Consider the following 25,920-nt stretch of genomic DNA (forward strand, 5'->3'; position numbering starts at 1 on the left):
CGAGTATGTCGGGCAGAGCTTGAGACCGTCCTAGGACTGTTGCACCGGACCAAGTTGAAGTGGGCGGTCTCCTCATTGGCGGATCCCGGCCGCCCTCTCGTCCAATGGGCGCGGTCACCCGACCGACCGTCGTATCCTCCCTGAAGCAGCAGCATGCGCGAGCCTCTGCAGCGCGAGGGCGCGCTCTCGGCCGCCGCCATGCTGGTGTCGGGCACCTTCAGCACCGTCATCATGAAGACCGAGTACGCCGTGCGCTCGCACGGCACCGCCACGTGCGTGGACCCGGCCTCGGGCGCGCAGACGACGCTGTGCCCCTTCGACAAGCCCTGGTTCGGCGTGCTGCAGATGAAGGTGGCCATGACGCTGTGCCTGGCCTTCCTGTACGTGCGCAAGTGCTCGCAGCACCGTCGGTACCTGGAGACGCCCGTGCTGCGGATGCACAAGGGCGGACGAAGGTACGTGGCCACCGCGCCGACCGAAGAGGAGATGGCGGCCATCAAGCGCAAGTACGCGGCCCACGCGGGCGCCGAGAACAAGGTGGACGCGCTCAAGCGCAAGTACCGACCGTCGCACAACCACCACAGCAATGCGGACGCCAACGAGCAGTCACCGCTGCTGGCGCCTCGCCTGCTCGGAGGAGAGGAAGACCAGCAGGGACGCGTGTCGCTGCGCACCATGGCGGCCATCGCACTGCCGTCGCTGCTGGACCTGCTGCAGACTGTGCTGTCCAACGTCGGGCTGCTGTGGATCTCGTCGTCCGTGTATCAGATGGCGAGGGGCTCGATCATCATCTTCAGCGCCTTCTTCTCGGTCCGACTCATGGGCAAGAAGCTCTACGGCTACCACTACGCCTGCATCTGGATCGTCATGCTGGCGGTGGCCCTTGTGGGATATGCCGGTGTAGGGCACCACTCGAACGCTACAGCTGCGGACGATGCCGAGTCAACGAACGCGGTGCTGGGGCTGTTTTTCATCATCGCGGCGCAGATCCTGTGCGCGCTGCAGATTGTCGTCGAGGAGCACATGATGCTGGCGCTGAACGTGAGTCCGATGCTGTTAGTCGGCTTTGAGGGGCTCTGGGGACTGGTCTTCTACATCATTTTAGTACCGATCCTGACGCTGACGCCTGCAACGGGGTCGGCTTTCGCTCGCACATGGCACGAGGACTTTGTCGACTCGTTCGTGCAGGTCAAGAACTCGCCCACACTCATTATGGTCATTCTGGCCTACATCGTTGCGGTGGGCACGCTCAACGTCACGGGCAACTACGTGACCAAGCACCTGTCAGCCGTCATGCGCAGCATTGCCGAGGTTCGCTCCAAAATGTTGTTTAACTGTTGTTGTCACTTTCCTCATCGGTTAATGATTTCTTCTGTTTGCAGACATTGCGCACACTCGGTGTCTGGATGCTCAGTCTCTTTGTTTACTACGTAGTGCAGTGGCAAGGCGTGGCATCTCCCGGGGAGCAATGGACTGCGTACAGTTGGTAGGCTTTACGCTTATTTCTTGTTGTGGATGCAGACTACAATCGTGGTTATTCATTCTGACTGGAATCGGTTGGTGTGGCTGCTGTGGTGCAGGCTAGAGCTGCTGGGCTTCGTCTTGATGGTTTACGGCACTCTCGCGGTATGTTCTGACTCAGTGTATTATTGATGAGCTCTTTTGACGAACGCCTTCTTTCCCCCTGCGCAGTACAAGCAGCTGATCCATCTACCGGTGTCGAAGCTCTACGAGGCCGAGCAGCGTGACCAGCGTCGGGGCCGCGGCGACGACATCAAGTCTCCCTTCATGGGCAACATGCACAAGTAGAGCCTGGAGTCGAATTCAATAAGCAAGTTGCTTTACAATGATCATGGTGTTGTCTTGCAAGTCGATGTGCATAGCGTTGGGTTTTAGTTCAAAGCGAGTGTGTGCTCTACAACTGCAGGCTCCTAGCTCTTCTGGTCGAGTCTTACCGATTAGTAGCCACAGTGCCTAGTTGAAATACATTTACTAGTCTGCAGAAGATCGTTTCTTCTCTTATCTTGGCTGTTATTCATCGCGAATTCCGTTCGGAGGCATCGTCCTTCCTCCTCAGAGATCCGAATGTACGATACGTCTCGTCTTCTGCTTGACATCTGCCGTAGAGCCAATTTGCCACTTCTGTTTGCAGACGCAGCGACGCTGCCAGCGTACATGTACAGCCTTGTAGTGCCATATTCCGGTGGGTAGAGGACCTTCTCGTCCTTCCTGCCGCTACTATTGCTGCAGCTTTCAATCGTGGCTTCCTATTCGGAGCAATCTGCTTGTGACGGCAGCGGTGGAGGCTGGAGCTGCTCGACTGCATCTTGATGGTCTTCAGGACGCTTGCGGTAACGTTCTAGCAGCAGAATTCCTTGAGCCGAGAGATCGGCGTTCGTACATGATGAGTCCTCTCGCTTTTGAATGGCTTCACATACAGTATTTCCTCTTCGTGTGCGAAGCTGGTGATCGATCTGCAAATGTCCTCAAAGGCCGAGCAGCGTCGCAGTGGTGGCAAGTCTCCCTCCACGGGATCTACGGGCAGCCTGCCCGTAGATCGCGGAGCAGTGCAGAGTCAATGCGAGGAGCAACTCGCTGTCACCAGGTCTCCGTCAGTGACCGCGGTCCTTGTCTCACAAGTCGCTTTGCCGCGGGACAACGTGGCGAGATCAGCGCCAGCACCTTTACACCGGGGGAACGGCGCTGCTACCGTACAGTCGTGTCGTACCGGCCGGGTTTCGCCGCCGTGATAACACGACCGCCACCGCCCGCGTCAACGCGAGCGAGCGTGCGGTGCTCGGGCTGCTGCGGGCTGCACTGCAGCCTGCAGCGCGCGGGGGTCAGACCTCGGCCAGCTGCGGCCGCGTCTCCGCCTCGGTCCTTATCTCCTGATGGCGCGCGTCAAGCGTGGCGCACTGTCTCTGCACTGATGGCGATGCGAGCAGAGACAGAGCTGATTGGCTGTCGTCAGGCCGAGCGGCTTTTACGAGTATTCATTCTCAAGGACGGCTCCAAACAAGGCTAATGTGTCCGATATAGCGTATTCGATATAGAGTTGTAACAGGTTTCGTTGTAACGACGGCACCGCGTTGGGATAGGTTTCGGGAATCTAGGCCTCTTTGTTTGACCTTACTTTATGGTCCCACATGCAGTGACCGCTCGTTCGCCCCGGTAGCTGCAGACTGACCGCTTGTTGTCCTTTGGGCTGCGCACTAAGCTGCCAATGGTGGGCCTACTGCCTTCTTCGGCGCCAGCAATCCTCGCCCGCTAAATCCGGTCGGTACCAAGTTGGTCCTCGAGGAGCTACCCGCTCATCATTGGTCCAATATCGGCCATTATCCGCCAATGCTCGCCTTGGCGCGCACAGCCGGGCCGCTCGGACCTCGGCCCACCGGCTGGCTCTTTCTTCGAGCGACCGACTCCCCCTATGCCACTTGCCGACCGCAGCCAGCGCGGCCACACTCGATCTCCCAGCACCCAGGCAGGCACGCCGGCCGTCGCACGTAACAGGAGGAGAAGCGGCCCCCTCGCGTCTACAGGCACCCGCAGCAGACAGCAGACAGCGCAGCATGAGCAACGGCGTGGGCTTCACCGTGTTCCAAGTGCCGGGCGCCAAGTCGACCAAGCGCTCGACGGGCGCGCGGCTCGGCGGCGGGCCCGTGCTCTCGAGCGCCAGCAGCTCGCACAACCTCGGCGAGCCGTACGCCGCCTCCCCGCACGTGAGCAACGCGTCCCTGTCCAGCGCCGGCTTGAGCTCGTCCCTGCTGGCGCAGCAGCGCGGCCAGCGCAACAGCGCCACGACGTTCGCGGCCTTCCAGCCGCCCGGCGGCCTGCAGCCGCTCTCGTCGCAGAGCTCGGGCATCTCCACGACCATCGGCGCGCCCTACGCCGGCACCTCCGGTAGCATGGGCAGCCACAGCTCCACCAGCAGCAACTCGGGTCTGGCCGTGCCCATGGGGGTCGGCATCGGCTTCAAGTCCGGCGTCGGGGGCGACGAGGAGCAGCCGCGCGGCGGCACCAGCTGGATGCGCACGGGCCGCGTGATCCGCGTCAAGGACTCGGGCGACAGCTTCCGCTTCCCGCTGGACAACGAGCACCTGCCGACCACCAACGTGTCGGCCGAGCAGTTCGAGGCGCTCAAGACCAAGCTGCAGGCCGTCGCCGAGACGCAGGTCAACTCGCCGGCCACGTGGCTGGACAACCCGAGCCTGAGCCCGCAGTACCGCAACCAGAGCTGGAAGCCGCACCTCGAGAAGAAGAACTGCGTCATCTACCGCCAGAAGGAGGCGGCCGACGCCAGCAACCTCCAGCGCAAGTCCATCCTGCGCGCCAAGCTCGACACGTCGCTCGAGGAGCTCGAGTACGCCGTCAACTGCGCCACCACGGAGGACGAGCGCGCCTACATGTCGCACTGCTACCAGGACAGCTTCCTGGACTCGGCCGTGCTGCAGGTGCACGAGAAGGCGTCGAGCGACGACCCGTTCCAGTTCATGGGCATCAAGTGGCTCGCGTTCCAGAGCTCCGTGGACTCGGTCTTTAGCTGCCGCGACACGCTCGTGGTCGAGTTCTCCAAGACGATGGAGGACGCCAAGGGACAGAAAGTGCTGGTCAAGGTCCAGCAGAGCGTCTCCATGGCCGACTGCGACGGCCATGAGCGCAACTTTGGTTTCTCGCGCACCACGGGCATGTGGGTCTGGCTCTTCCGCAGCATGGACACGTCCAGCGGCAAGGTCGACATGTCAGTCTTCTCCGAGGACCGCTTCGACAGCAACCGCAACACGCCGAGCTGGTTCGCGAACCGCGTGGTCTCGACGCTCTACACGGTGGCCATCCACCACGCCACGGCCGCGGACGCCAAGTTCCTGGTGCGCAGCCGTATGATCACAGACAAGGCGTGGGTGCCCAATAACGAGCGCCCGGCCTGCTCCGTGTGCTTCAAGAGCTTCAACCTGCTGCGCTCACGCCACCACTGCCGCGTGTGCGCCGAGATCATGTGCGGGGCCTGCACCATCGAGCTCGGCATCCAGGCCAGCAAGCTGCCCACCGGTATGCTGCCCGAGACGGGCAACAGCTTCATCGTCAGCGTAGAAAAGTTCTGCCTCAAGTGTATAAACAAGGCCCGACAGGAGCGCCGCAGTGCACTCGCAGCCAAGAGCGCCGGTGTCGACCTGGCGGACGAGGGCCTCGACGACAACGTGCCCTCGGCGTACGCGTCTCGTGCTAGTGAAGTGTTCTACGGCCAGATGCCTCCTGCTCGCGGCTCGCTGTCGGACCACTCGGCCGATAGGGATCTGACCTCGCAGCAGAACCACTCGTTCGCGTCCTCGTCCTCGTCTACGAGCTCATTAGGGGGAACCAGCGGCACCAGCGGCGACAAGTCGGGCATTTCGTACGCTGGTTGGAGTACCAAGGTCCTGTCTGCTATCAACCGGGAGAAGCCTGCAGATGGAGCCAAGGAGCAGTCGCTGGTAACACTTACGTCGGCCGGCAGCAGCAGGACTCTGGATATCGGCGCCGCGCGCAACGGACGGCAAACATCAGGGGACCGACGGCGGCACAACTCCGACGCATCGGGCGCGTCCACTAGCATCAGTTCGCAGAGCGACCGTGGCAGCAACTCGGTGTCGGACGTCAAGAGCCGCAAGGAGCCGACAGACGCCGTCGTGCTGCTGGAGGAGCCCGACCAGGTGCAGAACATAACGCCGCTGCCGACGTCGTTCACCAAGATGGAGGAGCAGATCGCAGCACAGCAGGCGCTGCTCCGGTCCATGTTTATTGAGGGCAAGAAGATCATGGAGCAGCAGCAAGCGTACGCCGGACAGGTGCACCCGGCGCAGCAGCAGCGTTACATCAACCAGATGCAGCCCCCCGAGAGCGTGGAGAGCAAGGCACCACTCGCCCTGCCACCTTCCTCGAGTTCTATCGAGTACATTGACTGAGCAAGCTGTACGAATCCCACCCATCGTTAGTTGGTTGCTGTCGTGACTCTGTTAGCTCAGTTCTCTGCATTTTGCATCGCTACGATACCGTGCGTCCCGTGTTCAAAGTGCCATCCCTGTAATAAACATTTCCGTCTAAACCACTACAAACTGCAACGCATGTGACTGTCTAAGCATGCAAAACTCGTGTGCATTAGAATCCTTCCCTTGCTAAGCGTCTGTACTTAGCACGCGATGCATCCACAGAAGAGCTTTTGCTTGGGGGCGCCTCCAGAGTTCGCACCTGCTCCTGACCTGCTACCCGACGCACCACCGCATAGTCCAGCATGGAGACTCGCTAGTGTTGTGCCCTCTCCATACAGCAACTCCTCCTCGACATGCACCTGATACTTCTGTGCGATCACGCCTTGAAGCTGCGTCAGTGCCATCGAGTCCAGACCGAGCTCCTGCAGCGGCGTGTTGTTGTTGATTTGAGATGGTTCGACGCCAAGCGTATGGGCAAGTTCGTTCACCAAGAACGCGTGCACTTGGTCAGGAGGGACCCCCGTGATCACTGACGGCAGGTTTGACTTCGGAGCGCCCCCGTCAGTAGGGGCAACACGCGGGCCGTTGACATTTCGGTCCATCGTCTCGCCAGCCACAGCTTCATCGCCTCCGTCGTCCTCGACCGGGACGTCGGCAATCATATCTTCATTGCGGTAGAGCTCTTCCAGTGCCTTGTCTTCCAGTGCCTTTTTGCACCGAGATCGCGAGATCTTGCCGCTTGTCGTCTTCGGGATTGTACGAGGCGCCAGCAGCACGACCAGAGTCACCTTGACGCCGTGTTCTCGTGCAATAGCAGTGCGAATCTTGCCGCACAGACTGGCCTTGCTCGTCATCGCAGGGTCACGCAGCTCCGCCACCACAGCCAGCTTTTCTTCCTCGTCGTTGCCACCATTTGAGTACGAGAACGCGGCGCAGCATCCTGGTCGCAGCTCCTCGTGAGTCTCTGCTGTGGCCTCCAGGTCCTGAGGGTAGTGGTTACGGCCGCGAATGATCACCAGGTCCTTCATTCGGCCGCAGATGAAGAGCTCGTCGTTGTATATCACACCCAGGTCGCCAGTTCTCAAGTACGTTTTGCCGTCCTCGTCGCCAGCAACTTTAGCCTGGAATGCCTCAGCGGAGAACTCACCCATCTCATCACCGTAGTAACCTTGCGCCTTGGAAGCACTCGAGATCCACACCTCGCCGGTCTCGCCTTCGGGCTTCTCCTGTCCTGACTCCGCGTCGACAATACGAACATCAATACCGTAGTCCTTCCGCGAAGGCACACCGCAGCCGATCATCTCCTTTACGAGCCCCGCTGCGCTAGTCTTCTCAACGACTCGGAAGATGCGGTCACTCTCCAACGCTTGCTTGTCCACCCACAGCCGCTGCTTCCCCCCGCCACAGACGTACACAGTGTGCTCTGCAAGGCCGTACGTCGGCTTCACGACCCCCTCAGGCAGTCCGAAGGGCGAGAAGGCACGGTGGAAGTTGTCCATGGCCTCGCCTTGAATAGGCTCCGCGCCATTGATTATATGCCTTACGCTGGAGAGATCCACAGTCTCCCCGCTACTGAGCCCAGCGGTAAGGCGGTCGGATTTCCTCGCAAGAAGCGAGTACGCGAAGTTAGGCGCTTGCAGGTGCGTGGCGCAGTGCTTGGAAACCAGGCGAAGCCACAAGCAGGGGTCACGGATAAAGCTGAACGGAGACAAGTACACTCCTGTTCCGCCGTTGAAGATGGTGCCCAGGTAAGCGCCAATGAGACCCATGTCGTGATACTGCGGCAGCCACGACACTACCACCGTGTCTCGTCCGGCGTGAAGCGCCGAGCTGATAGTGCGCAGGTTGTGATTCAAGTTGCCATGCGAGAGCACCACTCCCTTGGGGGCCGACGTGGAACCCGAAGTGTACTGCAAGAACGCCGTGCTGTTAGCAGACGGAGACTGCGTAAGCCAGTGCTTGGCTGGGTCGATCCCCTTGGCGTCCACCAAATCGTCCGTAACGACCCAGGACAAGTGCTCGGGCCACTGCGCCGCGCCCGAGAACGTGAACTTCTCTTTGATAGCCGAGATCTTCTTGACGTTGTAGTACATCGAGCACGTCAGCGCCGTCTTGGCCTGGCAGTTCTGCGTCACGGTCACGAACATGCTGATGTCCTTCTTCATCTTGCGCGGGTCAGGCGGGTACACGGGCACCGCCACGACTCCAGCCCTGAGACAGGCCAAGAAGGTCACGATGAAGTCCAGTCCTGGGGGGTACACCAGCAGCACTCGGTCTCCCTGCTTCAGCCCCAACCTAAAAAGATAAAATGTCAGTTTTCCAGTCTCTAGTGACTAAAAGAGCAGCGGCCAGCACCAACCCTTTGCTGTGCTGCTGTGTGGAGGCGACGAGGAGCCCCGCGAGGTTCTGCACGCGCTTGTTAAGCTCCTAAAGGTGGCGAGTAACAGCGAAAGTATCAGATAACAAGCCCCAAAGTCGTTGCTCGGCTTCTAGCAAGCTCTAGACGACGAGAAGGACCGCATACCGCGCAGGTAAGTGATGCCGTGACGACGCCCTTGTCGTCCGCGAACGACAGCATTATCTGCAGCAGCCAAACCCACGAGTACAATGCGTTAGAGCCGATTGCCAATGGAAAATCAGATCACTGGCGCTCTAGACGCGATTGCTGTGGCTGCAGAGCAGCTCTGGGCATCGCGCCTTCGCACAGAGGTGGCCACGCGTCCTGGCTACGTGGTGAGGTGTCATGCAGCGGCAACGGACCTTCGTGGGCGTCTCGGCCGCCCATTTCTCCACGCGCTCGAGCAGCTCCGACGACATCGTTGCGCGGTATTACAAAGTCGCCACCTTTATAGGGTTTGAGGAGCCAGTGTGTATTTTATTTCGCAGGTATTATATTGGGTTACAGAGGTAACGCCGCTTCAACTTTGCTGGCCAATCAGCGACGAGAAATCAAAACCGCCGCGTCGCTTCGTGCGCACTGCCGCTACCGCTACTATTGATCATGCGAGCTGACCCCGCGGTCTCCCAGCGACTGCAGCAGGCCGCGGAGCAGCTCCAGGCCGCCATCCAAAGCGCCAGGAAGAGGAGGCACCCTCGCTATGGCGTGGGCCAGAGTCCCGGCGGGAAGTCATGGCGTTTGGCGCCCACGGTGATGCTGGCGCCCGAGCATGTGGAGCGCGAAGATGATAATAAGGAAGAGGAGGGCGTCGATTGGGAGGAGGAGCCGCCGCCGCAGCAGCAGAGCTCGGATGGTGAAGAAAATTCCGTTGGGACGTCGCTCGCGTCAGGCTCGACGCCCCAGACACGTACGAATTTCGTGCGAACAGCTGAATCGTCGGGCTGGTATTGACGCTGTCTGTGTGTGTTTTTTGGTTGGTGCAGCAGCAAAGGGGGAGTCCGAAGTAAGAGATGCTGAAGTCTTGGAAAAGATCAAGCCGGAAATGGACTCGGTGGAGCAAGATATGCGCAAGGCGCTGGATTGGATGCAGCGCGACGTGGAGCGGCAGGCTCGAGAGAACCGTGCGGTTCGAGAGACCCTTGCCCGAACAATCCTTGATGTTACAGACGTCATCGCCGACTTTGTGTCTCCTGACTCGGCGAGTTTGCTGCTGCGCACAGCTGCAGCTGCAACTGGGACGTCGCCAGAAGAGGAGGATAACAACAACGCGGCCACGCCCCAACTGATACCGGACAAGGTGGACGAATTGCTAGTCCAGTGGGAAGACGCGTTGGTTTCTTGGCGGGAACAGAGTCTCGTCGCGAAGCAAGATCTTATGGAGGCGTTCACCACTTTTGAGGAGGAATGCATGGCCCGAATGCAAGCTGACGAGGTCGCGCACAGGTTGGAGCGAGAGCAACTGGCACACGACTCCAATGCACAGCAGAGTAAGTCTTACAAAAACTTGCGCTTCTTTTGATCAGTTTGACGCTGACTTTTATTCGCACTTTGTCCAGTGATCTACGAAGACTGCATGAGCAGCTTCTCGCTGAAGCTCGAAAGGACTCAGCGCGATGTTTATTCGCTTCGAATGCAAGTGTCGGAGCTTTCAGCTCTGTTAGCTGCAGCAGATGTTCAAACGCAGTCCTGCGACGCAGCCACAGACACGGAAGAAATCCAAGTCCAAGATGAAAAGCTGCAGCAGCAAGTCTTGGATCTGTCCGCACGTGTGAAGTCGACCGAGCTGTACGCCTTGCAATGCGAAGCTTTGTTGAGGGAGCAAACCCAACGTGCAGATGAAGCGGAGAGCCGATTGGATATGCTGCTCGAAGAGAACCAAGCACAGGAAATGCAGGCAAGTCCCGCCCCCACAAGTGCGGTGCCCAACGATGCATTGCAGTCCTATCAACAAAAGCTGGAATTACTCGAAGGCCGCATGCAGGACGTTCTGCAACAAGTGGCGTGCGATCACGAGCAGTTCGAGTACGAGCAAGCCAAATGGGCGCTCGAGAAGCGGCATCACCGCGAGAAGTACGACGAAGTGCTGGACGCCAGCGTCAAAGTGCTCAAGGTGCTGATCATCCGCGAAAAGCTCATGAAGAAGCAAGAGCGAGCACAGAAGCGGCAGAGCGAAGAGTCTCAAGAAAAACAGCTCGAGCTCGCGTGTCACGCTGCGTCGTTGCAGGGCATGGCTAACGAGCTGATGCAGCTGAGCGCGATGGTGCTGCTGGTCTTGCAGCAGCTCGCGGTGCTGAAAGCGAATGCAAGTCAGCTCCAAGACAGAGCCCCTAGCTGGACGTTGCCAGCCAAACCTGTGCAGATGAAGTCGATGATCAAGCGCTTGAAGAAGATTGAAGCTGCGCTCGGTCGGCGCGATTGGGCGGCTGCAACGCCTTCGACCGTGAAAGTCTGTCCGTACCCAGCTTAACACGCTGATTTTGACACGCACGGGTCCCAAGTTTTTTGCGCCACCTCTTCCAAATTGATGGACTCAGACAGCATCTATCATGGAAAAAGCAACGAAAAGTTACTTGTTTTCTTGGGCTCGCCTCTTCACTCATTCCCGAATTTCCACAACGCGAACACCAGCAGCCAAGAATGAGCGGGCGAGTTATTGTAGCGCTGTTTTTTGTCGCGCTACCAGCGGTTGCTAATGCAGCCGAGTGCAGCACGAAGCGCTGCACACTTGCCTGTGCACCCGGAGAGATCTGTGTGCTGGAAACGGTGACCTGCATTCGTGCCCCGTGTCCGCCGATCCAGACGTGCGTCGCTGGACCCAAGACTTCGTCGAAGTGTACCAAGGAGTGCGGCGACTTCCAAGAGTGCCGAATCTACGAGCCTGACAAGAGCGAATACTGCGCAGACGTGTGCGTCGAGGGCCGCTGCCCCGAAGGCTCCACGTGCGAGCTTCGAGAGGTGCAATGCATCATAGCTCCGTGCCCGCCGGTGGCGTCGTGCGCCAACGCGGCAACAACTCTGGACAGCGACTAGCATGCAGGTAGAAAGGTGAACCCGTTTCTAAGCAATACACGTGGGCTGCGTTGATCCACCGACGGTAAAGGCTGCAGCCTTCTGGTTGAAGAGGTCGGGGCGCATATGAGCGACACTTCTTATCGGCTGGGCGGTTTTGCTGTTTGCACGGATGTGAGCAGGTGGGTTCGCTCTTGCGGCGCGGCAGGGACGCTTCACTTTCCAATTCTCCGTGCCCAAGCGAAGACCCCCCCCCTCTCAATACGACCCAAGATGCGCGGACTCGGAAGCTTCGCCGTGCTGCTGATCGCCGTTGCCGCCGCTACGGCCAATGCCACGCAGGAGGGCGGTGTGTGCAACATCGACTGTGTCCACGGCAAGAAGTGCGTCGTCGCGAATGGAACTGCCAAGTGCGTCCCCGCCGAGCCCGTTTGCACCAAGAAGTGCCCCAAGAACGAGAAGTGCCAGATCGACTCGGCCGACAACTCCCAGTACTGCCTCAGTCCATGCGCAACGGTGCGCTGCATGTCGGGCTACACTTGCCAAGTCGAGCAAGTGCAGTGCATCCGCGCGCCGTGTCCTCCTGTCGCCGTCTGCAAGCCTGAACCGGTCAAGAAGGGCTACGGTCTGAGGGCCCTGAACGAGCAAGAGTAGAGGAAGATTGTTGTTCATAACTTTCAATGGAATGTAGCCATTGTGCCGTTTTCAAGCCCTCGTTTAGCACAAAATCCTTGCCGAACGGAGCGATGTTGTACTCCAGGTTGGTTTTTTGAGAAGAGGAGTGAAATTGAGTGCCTGCGCGTATCGGCGTAAAACACACCAAATGATAGTAGCCCCCTGCTCATACTTAAGTACCTGGTACATTTCCATTACTCGGATACACGCCAAGTCTGCTGTATTTGCTTACTACTCGAATTGTGTCTGTTTATGTAAACTCTTACTCTAGGTGCCGGCGATTTTCAAATTTCTCGCAGCAACGCCGGGATTTACTTGAGATTAAGCCGCAACTTCGTTAAAGTCTGTCCGCAAAGCGAAGTGATGCATGCATCCATTACCAGCACGCACGGGTGCAAAATGCGACGAACGCAGCACGTCTGGAAAAAGCTAACAAACCTGGGTGCAGTCGACTCATTCACTGCAGTGAGAAGCGTTTGCTTTTGGTAACAGTGCTGCCAGCGGTTGCTAATGCAGCACGAATAGGCGTACGCTTGAGGGAGAAGAAATCTGCAACGACGACCTACATTCGAACCCGCCGATACCAAGTAGTTCGTTTCAGTGTACCAACAACGAATACGGGGACTTCCAAAGGTGTCGAAAAGGATACCGGTCGCAATTAGTTGATTTTTTATCAGCAGCTCTGTCTGGACACACACAGCGCGAGCGAAAGTTCTTGCCGGACCGTTTTGCTGTTCGGACGAATGCGAGCAGTGAGTTCGGGTCTCGCTTCCCTTTTCCATGCCTGTCGGTGAGGCACTCCATTTCCCAATTCTCCGTGACCAAGCGAAGACCCCCCTCCCTCCCTCAACTCTCAACTCAGGATGCGTGGACTCGGAAGCTTCGCCGTGCTGCTGATCGCCTTTGCCGCCGCTACGGCCAACGCCACGCAAGACGCTGCGGTGTGCAACCTCCTCTGTGTCCAGGGCAAGAAGTGCGTGGTGGAGAAGGGTGTTGCCAAGTGTATCCCTATTGACTGTGAGCACAAGTGCACCAAGAAGTGCTCCAAGAACGAGGTCTGCGAGATCAACTCGGCCGACAACTCCCAGTACTGCTACAACCCGTGCGCGGCGGTGCTCTGCTTGTCGGGCACTACCTGCCAGCTCGAGCAAGTGCAGTGCATCCGCGCGCCGTGTCCCCCTGTCGCGGTCTGCAAGCCTATCAAGAGGGGCTACGGCCTGCGGGCCCTCAACGAAGAAGAATAGGGAGGAGAGGGTGCATTTCCGTGCCGTTCGATTCGCTTGACTGATAACAACTTCAATGTTAAGGTAAGGTGCCAGTTGCGTGCCTACAACCAGTTCCGTGCCTACTTGTTTTAGCCAATTAGCATCTTCTCCTTGTTAAACTCTCGTAGTCTATTGGTAGATTTTTCCAGCGTCACATGCAATTTCCGGTGATGAGCCTCCTAGGATTTGCATAGCATACAAAAATGCTATCAAAAAGAGGCAGGAAACTGGCAGCTCACTCCAAATCAACAAGCTTTTCAAAACAATAACAAGAAGTTCTGCAAAATTTACACGGACCAGCGTGAAGTACATAAATTCAGCCCAATCGCGCAGATTTAGCGGGTGCAATCAGATTTCAGAATGGACAATTCAATGAAAAGTTATGCCACAGCAAGTTCGCAAGTTCGAAGGACGGCACGAAACTGGCAGAAGACCTTATGTGAACTTCATGCTGTAAGTATAAGTAACAAGTTCCGCAGTAAGCTGACACGCTTTGGTTGTGTTGAAAGCGCCGTACCTCGCTGTCGATTCGAGAGGGTCGAATACACGCACAGCCAAGAAGGGGATACTTCGGCTGTCGTCGAGCAAGTCCTGTAGCAGCAGTAGAGACTGATGGGGCAAGGCGTTGCCGCCTCCGGAGAACGTCCGGTCCGATGTTGTTGTTCGCTCGCCAGGGCCCTGGGATTTGCCGCCGGGTCTCTATCGGCACACACGAAAGCTGGCTTTGGCGAACGGCTTCATGCGGCTGGTCGGGGCTCGCCAACAGCAATCTCTTGGATAGAGACGTTGGGGCACATTTCATCGGATGGGGACGGAGAGGCGTGCTTGTGGGTCCTGAGCCGCTGAAGGTGGACCTTCAGCGCGCGTGAGCAATGGCGGCGGGGCATTTGACAATCTGCTCGCTGCGACGCACCCCCACTCACCCTCGAGTAGCAACATGGTCCTCTCCTCGGCCATCGTCGGCATGGCGGCGCTCGCCTCCGCCTACCTCGCGGCCCCCGCCGCCGCTGCGGACCAGCCGCTGCCCTGGGACGGCCGCGGATACGACCTGACCGTCGACACGCTGACGGACAAGTACCTGACCCACATCCTGACCATGCGCAACAGCGGCACGGACGGCAAGGTGTCGGACTACGTGTCGATCGCCAAGGACGGCCGCAAGCCGGCCTACAACGGCGACACGGGCGTGATCGACATCTCCGTGGACTCGAAGGCCATCTTCAAGACGCAGAACAACTTCCGTCGCTCCGAGCTGGTGCAGAACATTGCCGGCAACAAGGAGGGCTCGACGTTCTTCCGCGCCAGTGTCATGAAGGAGGAGGCGTTCCTGAACCCGTACGCGTGGCAGATGATCTTCCCCGAGTCGCACATCTTCGAGATCCGCGTGGACGCGACGGCCAGCCCGGCCAAGATCATCTACCTGAACAACGGCACGTGGGACGCCAAGTGGGAGACGGAGTTCGTGCCTGGCACGTGGTACAACTTCGGCATCGGCATTTCGGCCGCCAAATCGGGCAACGGCTCGGTGCTCGACTTCTATACCAGCCAGGGCGACAAGGAGCTCGAGCTGGAGGCGACGCACAAGACCGTGACGGAGTTCCCGTCGACGTACGAGTTCCACTACGGCCTGTTGACGCTGTCGGACGACGGCAGTGACCCGAAGATGAACGCCAAGCCGGACACGGTGTCTTACAACGGCGTGTCGGTGGAGGCCAGGGGATCGAAGCCCCCGACGTCTGTTGTGGGTCCGGCGACCAAGGCCAAGAAGACCTCCCCTGGTTCCAACTCCTTCACGTTTTCGCAGTAAAGCTAGGGTGGCTAGTCGAAGTCAGCCAGAGCTACCCGTTCGCTGAAATAAAGTACCCGTTGTTTCGTTGTTTCGACAGCATTTCCTTGCTTAGTGTTAGTTTGATCTCATTCGACTGATCAGTGCCTACGAAGCAAGTGGCATCCAACCTGAAATTTGTGCCGTTGCTCAACCGTCGAGGTTAGCCTCGATAGCTGCAGTGCCCAACACCGGCTAAACAAGAGCAGTTCGTCCGTGCGATATCCGAGTCAGCCACAACGTATTAGTATATGCGACTGGAGAAGGAGGAAAGAGAGCAGCTTGCCGCGTCGACAAACTCAATTGCTTGGTCACGGCATTGCAAACGCAGGTGCAAATGCCTTGCACCTGCACCTGCAAAGGTCGCTTGGCGGCTCGATTAGTACGGACGATGATTACGGTAGATTTGTCGCAGCTTTGTGGTCGTCGCGTTGAAGGACGGCATCATTGCGATGGTCACGGTCACACCTTCACCTCCGGCCTCCTCTACAGTACATGTACCTTGGGAAGGGCAATCCGCAGCCATGCCACTCGAAATCTTGATCTGCTGTTGTTTCCTCTACGAAACTCTTTGAGGGGAAGTACAGCAGTACTATAGTCTAAGTAGAGGCATTGCTGCTGCACGAAGGCTTGCTTCACCTTCACCACAAACGGGCAGTATTTCCGCCTCCTTCAAAAAGCGTGCGCCCTTTGTGGCAGCAGTCGAGGTACAGTATATTGTAAACATTCGTTGATAAACTACAAGAAGTCACTGATCAGAGCCCATGACAACCTCGACGTTTGGACAGTCAACTGTCCTGGGAGCTGCAATGCAAAGGCCTCGCAAACAAGCGCTTCAGCATTCTGGCACCAACCGTAAAGCGTTCGCGCCCAACCCTCCTGTTGCAAAGCTTCGGTGGGTATCGCGTTACGTGGGGAAGCTTTAGCCCTCTTCTCCATATTCTCCATTTGCGTGATCCCCTCATGTACCGCCGGATAGCCTGGCGGAATTTGGTCGTCGCGGGCGCGATCGCACGGTAAAAGGCAAGCACCCCACGAGCTGAGCAGGAGCGCTGCTCGCGTGAAAGAGCGCGAGCAGCAAAAAGCCTGCGAGCGCGCTCGTTGGGATTTGGGCGCTCTTCCGTGATCCGATTTGACAGGGGAGCACAACGAGCGCGCTCGAATACAACAAGATTTCACTGGCTAAAAAACAGCGCAAATATACGGAACACACAAAAAATCAGCAGCAAGCAGGAGGAAGCCCCCACCGCCGCGTGCCGCCCGCAGACGTCGCCAAGAGACCCGAGTGCTACTCCGCCGTCCCATGCAGGAGAAGGTGGAGCAGCAGCGGCAGGAGCAGCGTGATGTGGTGTAGGAAACACCAGATTTCGCGCGACCAACTGGGCTGGAGTGGTACACTGTACCGGTAGCCGAGCTCAGCCGAGCTCAGCCGAGTTCACCAGCTTATCCGGACACCTTATTCGGCTCAGCCGAGTTCGAAGAATTGTCCGGATAGCTCATCCGGACCAGCCTAGCTCAGGCGTCGCCAAGCTCAGCGAAGAGTCGGCCGAGATCCAAAACCGCCCACTTTCATTTGGTATTTGTATTGGAGCTTAGGAATAGTGGAGGTGCCCCTTCAGGGCGCCCGACAGAGATAACAAACAACAGAGCAGAATTTTCTAGGCCTAAAGCATGTGTACACGTTCCGGTAAGTCCCTGCACGGGGCCGGATTATGTCTGCTGCCGGTACCCGAGAGGCATAGCTTGTAGGGTACTCGGCTGGCAGCACCAAGAGATTAAGGTCGGCCCGGGTTGGGCGCGAGTCTTGCCAAGCGCGAAGGAAAGTCTCGCCACCGCTGCGAGCCGGTGTTCCCGTACGTCCCGGGCACTGATTGCTGAGTCGAGAAACCTTTGCTCTCGGCGACCTGTAAAAGCGCTCCGTACGCCGTCGTCCATCCTTTGGTGGAGGGCTCAGGGTTGAGTGAACGGAGGCCGTCGAACTCGGCGGTTCTCCGGAGGAGTGATCTTGGTTGGCAGATCTCGGCGAGAGGCGAGACACCCGCTGTCCCGGTTGGGCCGAACCGCTCGGGGGCAACCTGGCGCAGGCCAACAAAGCCGACCAGCTCGGCTATTGTTGTGTTTGTAGTCAAGTTACCACAACTGACGATTTTGTGTGTACTGCTATACCACAACTGGTGCCGCGACCCGGGAACAGGGGCGTGCTTGTGTTTCGTAGGTACCAGCTAACCAAGGTTTGAGAAGAAGAGAAGAGAAGAGAGTGTGAAGATGGTCAAGGGAATTGTTACGCCGAGTCCAGCGACGGTTGGAAGTAACTCGGCTGGACTGACCAACTCGGCGGACTCGGCGAATGCGATGATCACGGACGCGACGGCGGACGAGGCGCGCACCGTCCAGTTCGATGAGGAGGATGCCCAAGACCAAGAAAGTGAGGAAGATGTTGAGGATGATTATGAGGAGAAAGCCGAGCTACTTGGCGAAGTCGACGAGTTGTCGCTGCAAGTCGGACGAATGGGTACCCCACGTCCTGTTGTGTGCAACCTGGCGGCCGAGCTCGGCAATGATACGGACGACGAAGATCAAGCCGCCGCTCAAGGGGAACGTCCGCCCCTGATCCCGCGAGCGACGAGGAATGCGGATACGCCAAGTGCGAACAAGGTTCTGGGCAGGCTCGGAGAGGAGATGCGAGCTCAGAGCGAGTGGATGATGATGTTTGCCCCAGTGGCGATGGCTCAGGCGAGATGGCCGGTGCTAGGGCCCGAGCTGACTCAGCCGGTGAACAGCACCGACATCAACCAACTGGTCGAAGACACGGTGCTGCTACTCAAGGCGATGGGGCTCCGGTGCACGAGCCGACCCAACAGCCTGCTACTCGGCGATTGGGACCCCAGCCGAGCTTCACGCGAAATCCTCAAGTGGAAGCGTCGGTTGAGAGTCTCGTTTGGTCTCGAGCGGGGGGCCGTCGGAACTCGGCAGACTATTGCGAAACGAGTGGCTGATACTCCGAAGACCGTCGAAGACCCCAGCAGGATTCCCCTGCCGAAGACTCCCGAACGCAGGAGAGCCGAGGTGTTCCGCTCTACTGAGGGTACGCCGTATTTCGAAGATTCGCATATGAAGACGCCAGCGCGTGACAAGCAGCCAAGTGGACGCTACGCTGAGTTGTTTGACGCTGCAGACGCAGCCGAGCTCAGCGACAGCGACGATGGGCGCGAGTACCTGAACTCGGCTGAAGAGTCGGTGAAGGACGTCATCAAGCACCTTAGCTTCGATGACGCCGAAAGTGATCGGACGCAATACTTGGAGGTTCGCACCCATGCGTCCCTCGACAAGATCCCTATGTTCGAAGGCAAACGTTACCGACCGGATGACTCTCTCCAGTGGCTTAAGCGGTTCATCTACGAGATGAAAGGAACTCGGCTGGCACAAGACCTCTGGTACGAGCCATTCTCGCTGAAGCTGGAGCGAGGCGCGAAGAGCTGGTATCGCCAGCTCCCGAAGAAAACGCAACGGAAGTGGAGTCTGCTGAGTGAGGCATTCGCCGACTACTACTGTTCGCAGTTTGACCAGTCGGCACGAGCTCGCTATTACTCGGCTCAGCGCAAAGACAACGAGCTGGTGTGTGACTTCCTCGTTCGTCTCAACGGATATGCGGAGTCGGCGAAAATCCAGTACGAGGCCGGTGGAGCGGATGCTGCTGACCATGTGGAACACTTCCTGTTGCACTGCGGAGATGATGACATCATGGATCTGCTCTATCCGCAACAGCTCACCGACATCAAGAAGGTCGAGAAGATCATCAACCAGAAGATCCTGGGGGAGCGCCGGAAGAAACAGCGCGACCGTCTCATCGGAAGCCGCAGCCGAGATGCCAAGCGTACCGATTCGCCAAGGCACTCGGAAGCTCGCGGAGTGAGCCGCGCCGAGATGACCGCCGAGACGACCGCCGGGAAAGACGCAGAGATGACCGCCGGGATGATCGGCGAAGCCGACGCGACGATGGTCGAGACCGTCGACTAGCGACAGCGCTGCTGGAGGACGACCCGTATGAGCTGGCTGAGAGACGCCAATCCAATCGGCGATCCAACCTCTACGACTCGGACAGCGACCAGAGCGACGGCAGCCAGCCGAGCTACTCCGACTCGGCTGTAGACTCGGAAGACGATTACATCGACACCGGGTTCACCAGCGACCGCGACCGTAGATCGGGGGACCGAGGGAACTCAGCTGGGACACCAAGGAGTGATTACCGAAGGGGTCAGCCGAGCTCGGCTGACCGCGCCAGTCGAGGATACGATCGGCGTGACCAGACTGGGCGGCGCAGTGACTCCCGTGAACGCCCTTCGTATGGACCTTGTGCTGCCTGCGGTGGTGCGAACCACTCCGTTCACTACTGCCGCCGTCACTGCAAGTTCTGCAAGCAATTGCACGATGTCGGTCAATGCGAGCTGTTCCAGCGCTATGAGAAGCTCGCCGCATTTGTCAAGTCCAATGTCGACAAGTCCAAGTTACCTGAAGACCTCCAGGACCTCTACACGCCGAGTGATTTAAACTCGGCGGCCCGCCAACACTGACTGGGTTGGATGATACCGGGCTGCCACAGTCTGCTGAGCCAGCAGTAGAGGCGAACTTTGTGTTTGCCTTTGTGGGTGAGGCAGGAAGGCCCGAGGACCGAGGAGAAGACGACGTATTGGATTGTGAAAGCGATGGACTTGATGGTGAGCTCGGCAAGAGTGGAGAAGAAAGCCGAGCAAGATTGTACAGTGCAGTTGCGACTCAGCGATCGACGGATGTGACCACAGCCACCAGAGTTATGAAGCTGCTCCCTGGGGAGCGACTCGGCTGGTGGTCGTCACAAAAGTTTGACCGCCGAGTTCGGATGAGAGCTCTTGTTATGGGAGCAGTGAACGACCAGCGTACAAAGATATTGCTCGACACCGGTGCGAATGTGTCGGCAACAAGCGAAGGGTTCGCGAAGAGGCTACGGTTGAAGCGGTTCACACGCCAGGACCAACAGATTGGCGTTCAAGGTATTGGGAAAGGCAAAGTGGCGACGATGTCACGAGCGATGGTGAAGGTGACGCTCGGCTGGGAGGTCACGTATGAATTTGAAGTATGGATCCTCGATCACCACGCGGGAGTCGAGTTGATTCTCGGTACGGACTTCATGATTCCGGCTGGGATCCGCCTGGATCTGTACAACTCGGTGGCGAAGTTGCCAGATGAAGTTGTCCTACCTCTCGTGAGGTCCCAGAACTCAGCGGATGAACCGAAGGGCGGCCTCTACATCACAGACGGCCCGGCCGAACCGGTGAATCTCGAGAGCCGAGTTCCCGCCGAGTTCAGGCTGATGAGGAATCAACCGAGTAATGAAACACATCACTTCTGGGTACGCCGGACTAAGGCCTGGGTACCGACCGTGGTATTCGACCGGCGTAACCGAGTGGCTCGAGTTCGCCTGACCAACCTTAAGCCGACTTGGACGTGGTGCCCAGCACATTTCCCAGTGGTTGCCTGGGCGCCGCATGGGGTGTTACCGCCCGATGGTTACGTCAGGCTGCACTCGGCGAAGTACAAAGATTGGCAAGTCATGGCCTACGAAGCGGCTATGGATAAGGATCTGCTGCAAAAGGAACAACACCTGTACGCCGAGTGGCTGGCTCGACAGCCGTCAGCTGTGGACCGTAGAAACTACCCTGAACCGAAAGGGGTGACTACGTGGCCGTCTACCAAGCAGCGGGATTCGGCACTGACTTGCGCCCAGCAATGGGAGAAGTTAGCTGAGTCGGAGGAGCGAGTCGAGGCAGAAGCAGTCGATAGTCCACCCTCGACTCTGACAGAGCCAGCAAACTCGGCTACCGCTACCCTAGCGCCTGAGGAATTAGAATTGAGCGCGGAGCCTACTGCTGACTTGGTCAATGGCCCGCCTAGTCGAGCAGAGATCACAGTGGCGGCTGGCCAAGAAGCGCCCAGCCAAAACACCGAGGCTTTGGTTCGCCACGACGACCAACGACGCTGGGAAGACGATCTGGCTACCAGACGACGACGATGCTGCTGATAAATTGGACTGTGCAGCAGATGAATGTGAAAGTGAGCAATCCAGCGATTTGTCTGACTGGACGATCATAGACGACCCCGGGCCCAAGCCGCCGAGTCCAAGGCTCGAAGATGAGGTCGATGTGAGCGACGAGCCTATGTCGTCAGACCCGGAGGAAGACCTGCGCTTACGTTACCTTCTGGCAGTCAAGTACGAGGAAGAGACAGATGGCCGAGGCGACTCGGCGGGAGACTCAGCCGAGTTCGAGCACCAAGCAACGAACTTGGAGCTCGAAGACTATGCTCGCGAGTTGGCGTTCCTGCCCGATCTGACTGAAGCGGTGTCGACGCCACTCGACTATGAAGCACCAAACGTTCGGAGCTCGGCGCACACTCGGCCACAGTCTACTCGGCTGGTGGAAGTATTGAAGAGCCATGAAAAGATCATGATCTCCAGTGGTAATGCCCTACCTCCACCAGCATACGGCGTAGTGTGCGACATCGACGTACAGGGGCATCCGCCAATCCGCCAACGAGCCCGCCGAGTTCCGCTGAAGCATCTCGGCAAGTTGTACGAGCTGCTCAAGGCGCTGTTACGAGCACTGCTAATCGCCTTCTCGAACAGCCCATGGGCATCGCCCATCGTGATTGGCCTAAAGAAGAATGTCGGTTGTGTATCGTCTACAAGCTGGTAAACGCGATTACGTTGCTCATGGAATACGCCATGCCGCTAGTGGACGATCTCCTCACGGAGTTGGAAGCGTACCTACGGTTCTGCTCTTTGGATACTGCCAGCGGTTTCTGGGCGGTCATGATGACTCGGCGTGCGCGTTGGATCTCGGCTTTTGTCTGTGCGCTTGGCCACTTTGAGTGGCTGCGGATGTCCTTCGGATTAAAGAATGCCCCAATGATCTACCAGCGCCTTATTGATAACGCTCTGTGGGGTTACGTACAACCCAAGGGCGGCTGGAAGGTGTTCGCCAAGCGCATCCAACAAGCGCAAGCCGCCTCAGAAGCTCAGCGGAAACGGCTCGCAGCCGACATCGACTTTGAAGCCAGTGGCCAGACCAAGTTTGAGGCCGACCGCCGAGCTCAAGCTGAGTTTGACCCATTGGAAGAATTCATTAACAGCCCAGAAGCCGACATGTTCCGGACGGGTGAACCTGATGAATCGTGCCTTGCACCGGTTTTCGACCGGCGATCGTTTGTGGACGATATCTGCTTCGGTGGGAGGACGTTTGACGATTGCTTGGGGACGCTTGACCGATTGCTGCAACGCTTCACTGAATGCCGCATCAGCGTCAGCTTCCCGAAAAGCATCTTCGTCCAACCTAAAGTCGACTTCCTGTCACATGGGGTGACCTCGGCTGGAATCCAAGCCGACCAGAAAAAGATGCTGGCGATAGCCGGGCTACCGTTCCCGACGACGAAGAAGGGGATGCAAACATTCTTAGGAGCGCTGAACTACTATGGCCGGTTCGTCCAGAACCTGGCTGTATATGGGGCGGTTCTCTATCAGCTGAAGGACGAAGATTTCGGACCCGGCGGTGATCTGACGGCCGCAAAAGCGGCGTTCGCCGAGTTAAATCAGCAGGTGGTCGACGCACCCATACTCCGCCACTTCAACTCGGCTGAGGACGTCCACGTTATGCTATTCGCCAATGAGTGGGCTCTGAGTAGCACGCTGATGCAGCTCCACGACGGGAAGCTCCATCCAGTGCGGTTCTGCGGCCGAGTCCTCAAGGATAATGAACTCGGCTACAATCCCGCCGAGAAAGAAGTTCTCGCCTTGCTACAGCTCATCAAGGTGTGCCACACGTTGCTCGCCGGGAAGACCATCCATATTTACACCCGCTACTCGACTCTCGAATGGGTGTTCCAGTCGAAGTCTCTCTACGGCAGAGCAGTCAGCTTTGCGGTACTGCTATCACCGTTCCACCTAAAGGTCAAGCGGGTCCGCGAACGGGACACGGATTTTGCCCAGTTGCTCCAAGCGTCCATCACGCCGGCAGTGGGATTGGACGAGCTACTAACGCATGTCACTCCACCGTCCAAGAACTGGGCTGTGGTCCGCATGGACCCAGAATTGCTGTATGCGCATGTGCCCCGAGACTTCAAGGGACACGTCTTGTCGTTTGACGGATCGGCGAAGACTGCTAAACACGGCGGGTTCGGGAGTTGTTCTTGGATCCTATGGCGTTTGCCAGACTGGAACAGTGAGATCGCTGCGAGCGCGCACCTCCCATCGACCACGGTGAATATAGCCGAGTACACCGGCATGAACAATGGGGTGACCTCGGCCATTGAGCGCGGGGTGACGGATTTGATCATCGTGGGCGACTCCCGGCTTGCGATCCAGCAATCCATGGGGGTGATCGCGTGTAAGAAGGAGGCATTGCAAGTCGAGTTAGCACGCCACAAGAAATTGGTCAGCAAGCTGAATTCAGTTCGCTACCTTCACGTAGTGCGTCTCTACAACTCGGCAGCTGAGTCTTTAGCGACCGAAGCACTGGAAACCAAAGCAGGAAAGGTCGTGCTAAGCGCCGGACGGAAAGCCGAGTTGAAGACCCTAAACAGGATCTCTGAGGTCCTGTACGTGGACACGGACTCGGCTGCAGCCCCGGCCGAGGGTGTTGAGATGGCTGCCGTGACAAGGAGTCAAGTCCGCCGAGTCCGTTTCGAAGACGAAGCGGCAGAACACCCAGTCCCGGATCCAGCTACGGATGAGGAAGCCGAACGTAATGACTATGAACGAGATAGCCGACCTCCGCCTGCTAGACAGCGGGTGACGGGAGAAGCCGAGTTCGGTAGCGCAGCACCACCAGCTAACCCAGCTGAGCTGGTAGCCGAGCTCGGAGAAGCCTGGGAGCCCAACGCCATGGACATCGATCCGGTAGTAGTCCAAGCTGAGCGCCGCCTGCGAATAGCGAGAGCTCAAGACGAGGAACAACGATGGGCCGACTTGAAGACCTACCTGAGATGGGATTATGCGCAGCTCACACATCGCCGAGCTCACAACGCTGGGAAAGTTGCCGACGAGTTTGTGCTCAGCGAAGACGGGCTATTGTACCGACAAGGCAAGGCCAGACCACCTGGCGAACTCGGCGAACTAGGCTTATCCCTTCGACTGGTGGTTCCGACGACCATGATAGACGAGGTCCTGCAGAACTGCCACAACTCCATCGAGGGAGGCCACCAAGGGATTGTGCGGACATACCACAGGGTCAGAGCCGACTACTACTGGATTGGGTCGTACGCAGACGTGGTCAAACATGTCCAAGCGTGTGAAGACTGCAGTACCAGTAAGAGCAAACCACACCTGAAGGGCTATTCACCTGGCAACGTAGTGTCTGAGCGACCGTTCCACGAGGTATCGATGGACTTTGTCATACCACTGCCGAACACTCGGCGGGGCAACACTGCACTCCTATTGTTTCAAGACCACTTCACCGGGTTCGCAATTGCTAAGGCAATGAGTGAGACTGGGGCACTTGAGGTAGCGAAGGCCTTCGAAGAGAACGTGTTCCGGAGGTTTGGAGCTCCATCACTGGTACGCCACGACAGAGATCCCCGGTTCATGAGTGAAGTGTTCCAGAAGTTCTCGGAGATGATGCAGTCCAAGTCGAGAGCGACGCTGAGTTACCGAACCCAAGCCAACGGTCAGCAAGAACGCTCAGTGAAGACCATGATCCAGACTGTGCGTGTGTACGTGGAAGACCCTCTCCAAGCCGACTGGGATGATGTAGCCGAGAAGCTCGTCCATGCCATCAACAATTCGAGAGGCTCGACTCGGCGGGAGACCCCGTTCTACCTGGTACACGGATGGGACGCTCGGTATACACTCAAGGCGATGACCGAGTCGGTCAGGCTCGGCAGGGGCAACTCAGCTGACTCAACGGGGGCAGCCGAATGCCGCAGGGAAGCAAACCGACAGAGAGAGGTGGCTTTGAAGCTTGCGGCCGAGTTCCAGTTGAAGGAGAAGAAACGGAGAGCGAAGGGACACAATGACGGACTCAGCCGAGTCGAGCAGAGAGCTGTCCCAGCTGGGGAGGAAGGGACGGATACCCCAGCGAACTCACCCGAGGGAGCAGCCGAGTCGACTGAGGAAGGTGACGAGTTAGCCGAGTCGAGGAAGTCACTATTCAAGGAAGGTGACCAAGTTTGGTTGTTCATGGAACGAGTCAGACCTGGCTTGACCAAGAAGTTAGCACATCGATGGCATGAGTGAAGAAGAAGGTGGAGGAGTTTGCCTACGAGCTCGAACTCCCGGACAAGAGCAGAGCGGATACCGTTTCTACCCTGTGATACATGTGTCACGTCTGAAAGCGGTCACGGGACTCGGCGAGCGGCCGACAACTAGGCTAGTAGCCGACTTAGCCGAGTCGGATCGTCTCGACTTTGACGAGGAACTCCTTCCTGAAGATAGCTGGGAGCCTGACGAAGCAATGAATGAATACGAAGTCGAAGCCATCCTGGACGACGAGTTGCCGCTCTCTACGAGCACCTCCAGAACTCAGCGGAAGTTCAAGGTCAAGTGGGTCGGCTATGATGAGCCAACCTGGGAGCCGCTGTCGAGTTTGTCGTGTGGGGGATTATTGTTCGACTACTTACGGCAGAAGAAGCGTGAAAACCGCCTGCAAATGGTGCAAGTTGCAGACGAGGATTAAAGCTATTGCACCAAAATGATGAACCCGCCAACTTAGTGAAGACAGCAGGCTGAGTTGAGGCGAAGGAAGCTACTGCGTCAAATTG

General features: G+C 57.9%; 8 protein-coding genes across 8 annotated transcripts; 7 read left to right on the forward strand and 1 right to left on the reverse strand.

The window, feature by feature from the left end:
• Positions 1 to 153: 153 nt before the first annotated feature.
• PHYSODRAFT_308596 (hypothetical protein) lies at positions 154 to 1,809 on the forward strand (the record flags this gene model as incomplete). The annotated part of the gene is made up of 4 exons (XM_009516190.1): positions 154 to 1,311; positions 1,383 to 1,486; positions 1,581 to 1,626; positions 1,693 to 1,809. The coding sequence occupies 4 exons, from the start codon at positions 154 to 156 to the stop codon at positions 1,807 to 1,809; spliced, it is 1,425 nt and encodes a 474-aa protein (XP_009514485.1).
• Positions 1,810 to 3,569: 1,760 nt separating this feature from the next.
• Positions 3,570 to 6,076, forward strand: PHYSODRAFT_538841 (hypothetical protein; the record flags this gene model as incomplete). The annotated part of the gene is made up of 1 exon (XM_009516191.1): positions 3,570 to 6,076. The coding sequence occupies one exon, from the start codon at positions 3,570 to 3,572 to the stop codon at positions 5,937 to 5,939; it is 2,370 nt and encodes a 789-aa protein (XP_009514486.1). The 3' UTR covers positions 5,940 to 6,076.
• Positions 6,077 to 6,163: 87 nt separating this feature from the next.
• PHYSODRAFT_469747 (hypothetical protein) lies at positions 6,164 to 8,780 on the reverse strand (the record flags this gene model as incomplete). Its single annotated transcript, XM_009516192.1, has 3 exons — positions 6,164 to 8,258; positions 8,323 to 8,390; positions 8,724 to 8,780. The coding sequence occupies 3 exons, from the start codon at positions 8,778 to 8,780 to the stop codon at positions 6,164 to 6,166; spliced, it is 2,220 nt and encodes a 739-aa protein (XP_009514487.1).
• Positions 8,781 to 9,403: 623 nt separating this feature from the next.
• Positions 9,404 to 10,828, forward strand: PHYSODRAFT_476923 (hypothetical protein; the record flags this gene model as incomplete). The annotated part of the gene is made up of 2 exons (XM_009516193.1): positions 9,404 to 9,848; positions 9,918 to 10,828. The coding sequence occupies 2 exons, from the start codon at positions 9,404 to 9,406 to the stop codon at positions 10,826 to 10,828; spliced, it is 1,356 nt and encodes a 451-aa protein (XP_009514488.1).
• A 170-nt stretch (positions 10,829 to 10,998) lies between these two features.
• PHYSODRAFT_553851 (hypothetical protein) lies at positions 10,999 to 12,024 on the forward strand (the record flags this gene model as incomplete). Its single annotated transcript, XM_009516194.1, has 2 exons — positions 10,999 to 11,166; positions 11,782 to 12,024. The coding sequence occupies 2 exons, from the start codon at positions 10,999 to 11,001 to the stop codon at positions 12,022 to 12,024; spliced, it is 411 nt and encodes a 136-aa protein (XP_009514489.1).
• Positions 12,025 to 12,908: 884 nt separating this feature from the next.
• On the forward strand, positions 12,909 to 13,289 carry PHYSODRAFT_321055 (hypothetical protein; the record flags this gene model as incomplete). Its single annotated transcript, XM_009516195.1, has 1 exon — positions 12,909 to 13,289. The coding sequence occupies one exon, from the start codon at positions 12,909 to 12,911 to the stop codon at positions 13,287 to 13,289; it is 381 nt and encodes a 126-aa protein (XP_009514490.1).
• Positions 13,290 to 14,247: 958 nt separating this feature from the next.
• On the forward strand, positions 14,248 to 15,117 carry PHYSODRAFT_476002 (hypothetical protein; the record flags this gene model as incomplete). The annotated part of the gene is made up of 1 exon (XM_009516196.1): positions 14,248 to 15,117. One exon carries the CDS (start codon positions 14,248 to 14,250, stop codon positions 15,115 to 15,117), a length of 870 nt encoding a protein of 289 aa, XP_009514491.1.
• A 2,283-nt stretch (positions 15,118 to 17,400) lies between these two features.
• PHYSODRAFT_257469 (hypothetical protein) lies at positions 17,401 to 19,152 on the forward strand (the record flags this gene model as incomplete). The annotated part of the gene is made up of 1 exon (XM_009516197.1): positions 17,401 to 19,152. One exon carries the CDS (start codon positions 17,401 to 17,403, stop codon positions 19,150 to 19,152), a length of 1,752 nt encoding a protein of 583 aa, XP_009514492.1.
• Positions 19,153 to 25,920: the final 6,768 nt, after the last annotated feature.

This window comes from Phytophthora sojae (genome assembly GCF_000149755.1).
Source record: "Phytophthora sojae unplaced genomic scaffold PHYSOscaffold_1, whole genome shotgun sequence".
Taxonomy (NCBI): Eukaryota; Oomycota; class Peronosporomycetes; order Peronosporales; family Peronosporaceae; genus Phytophthora; species Phytophthora sojae.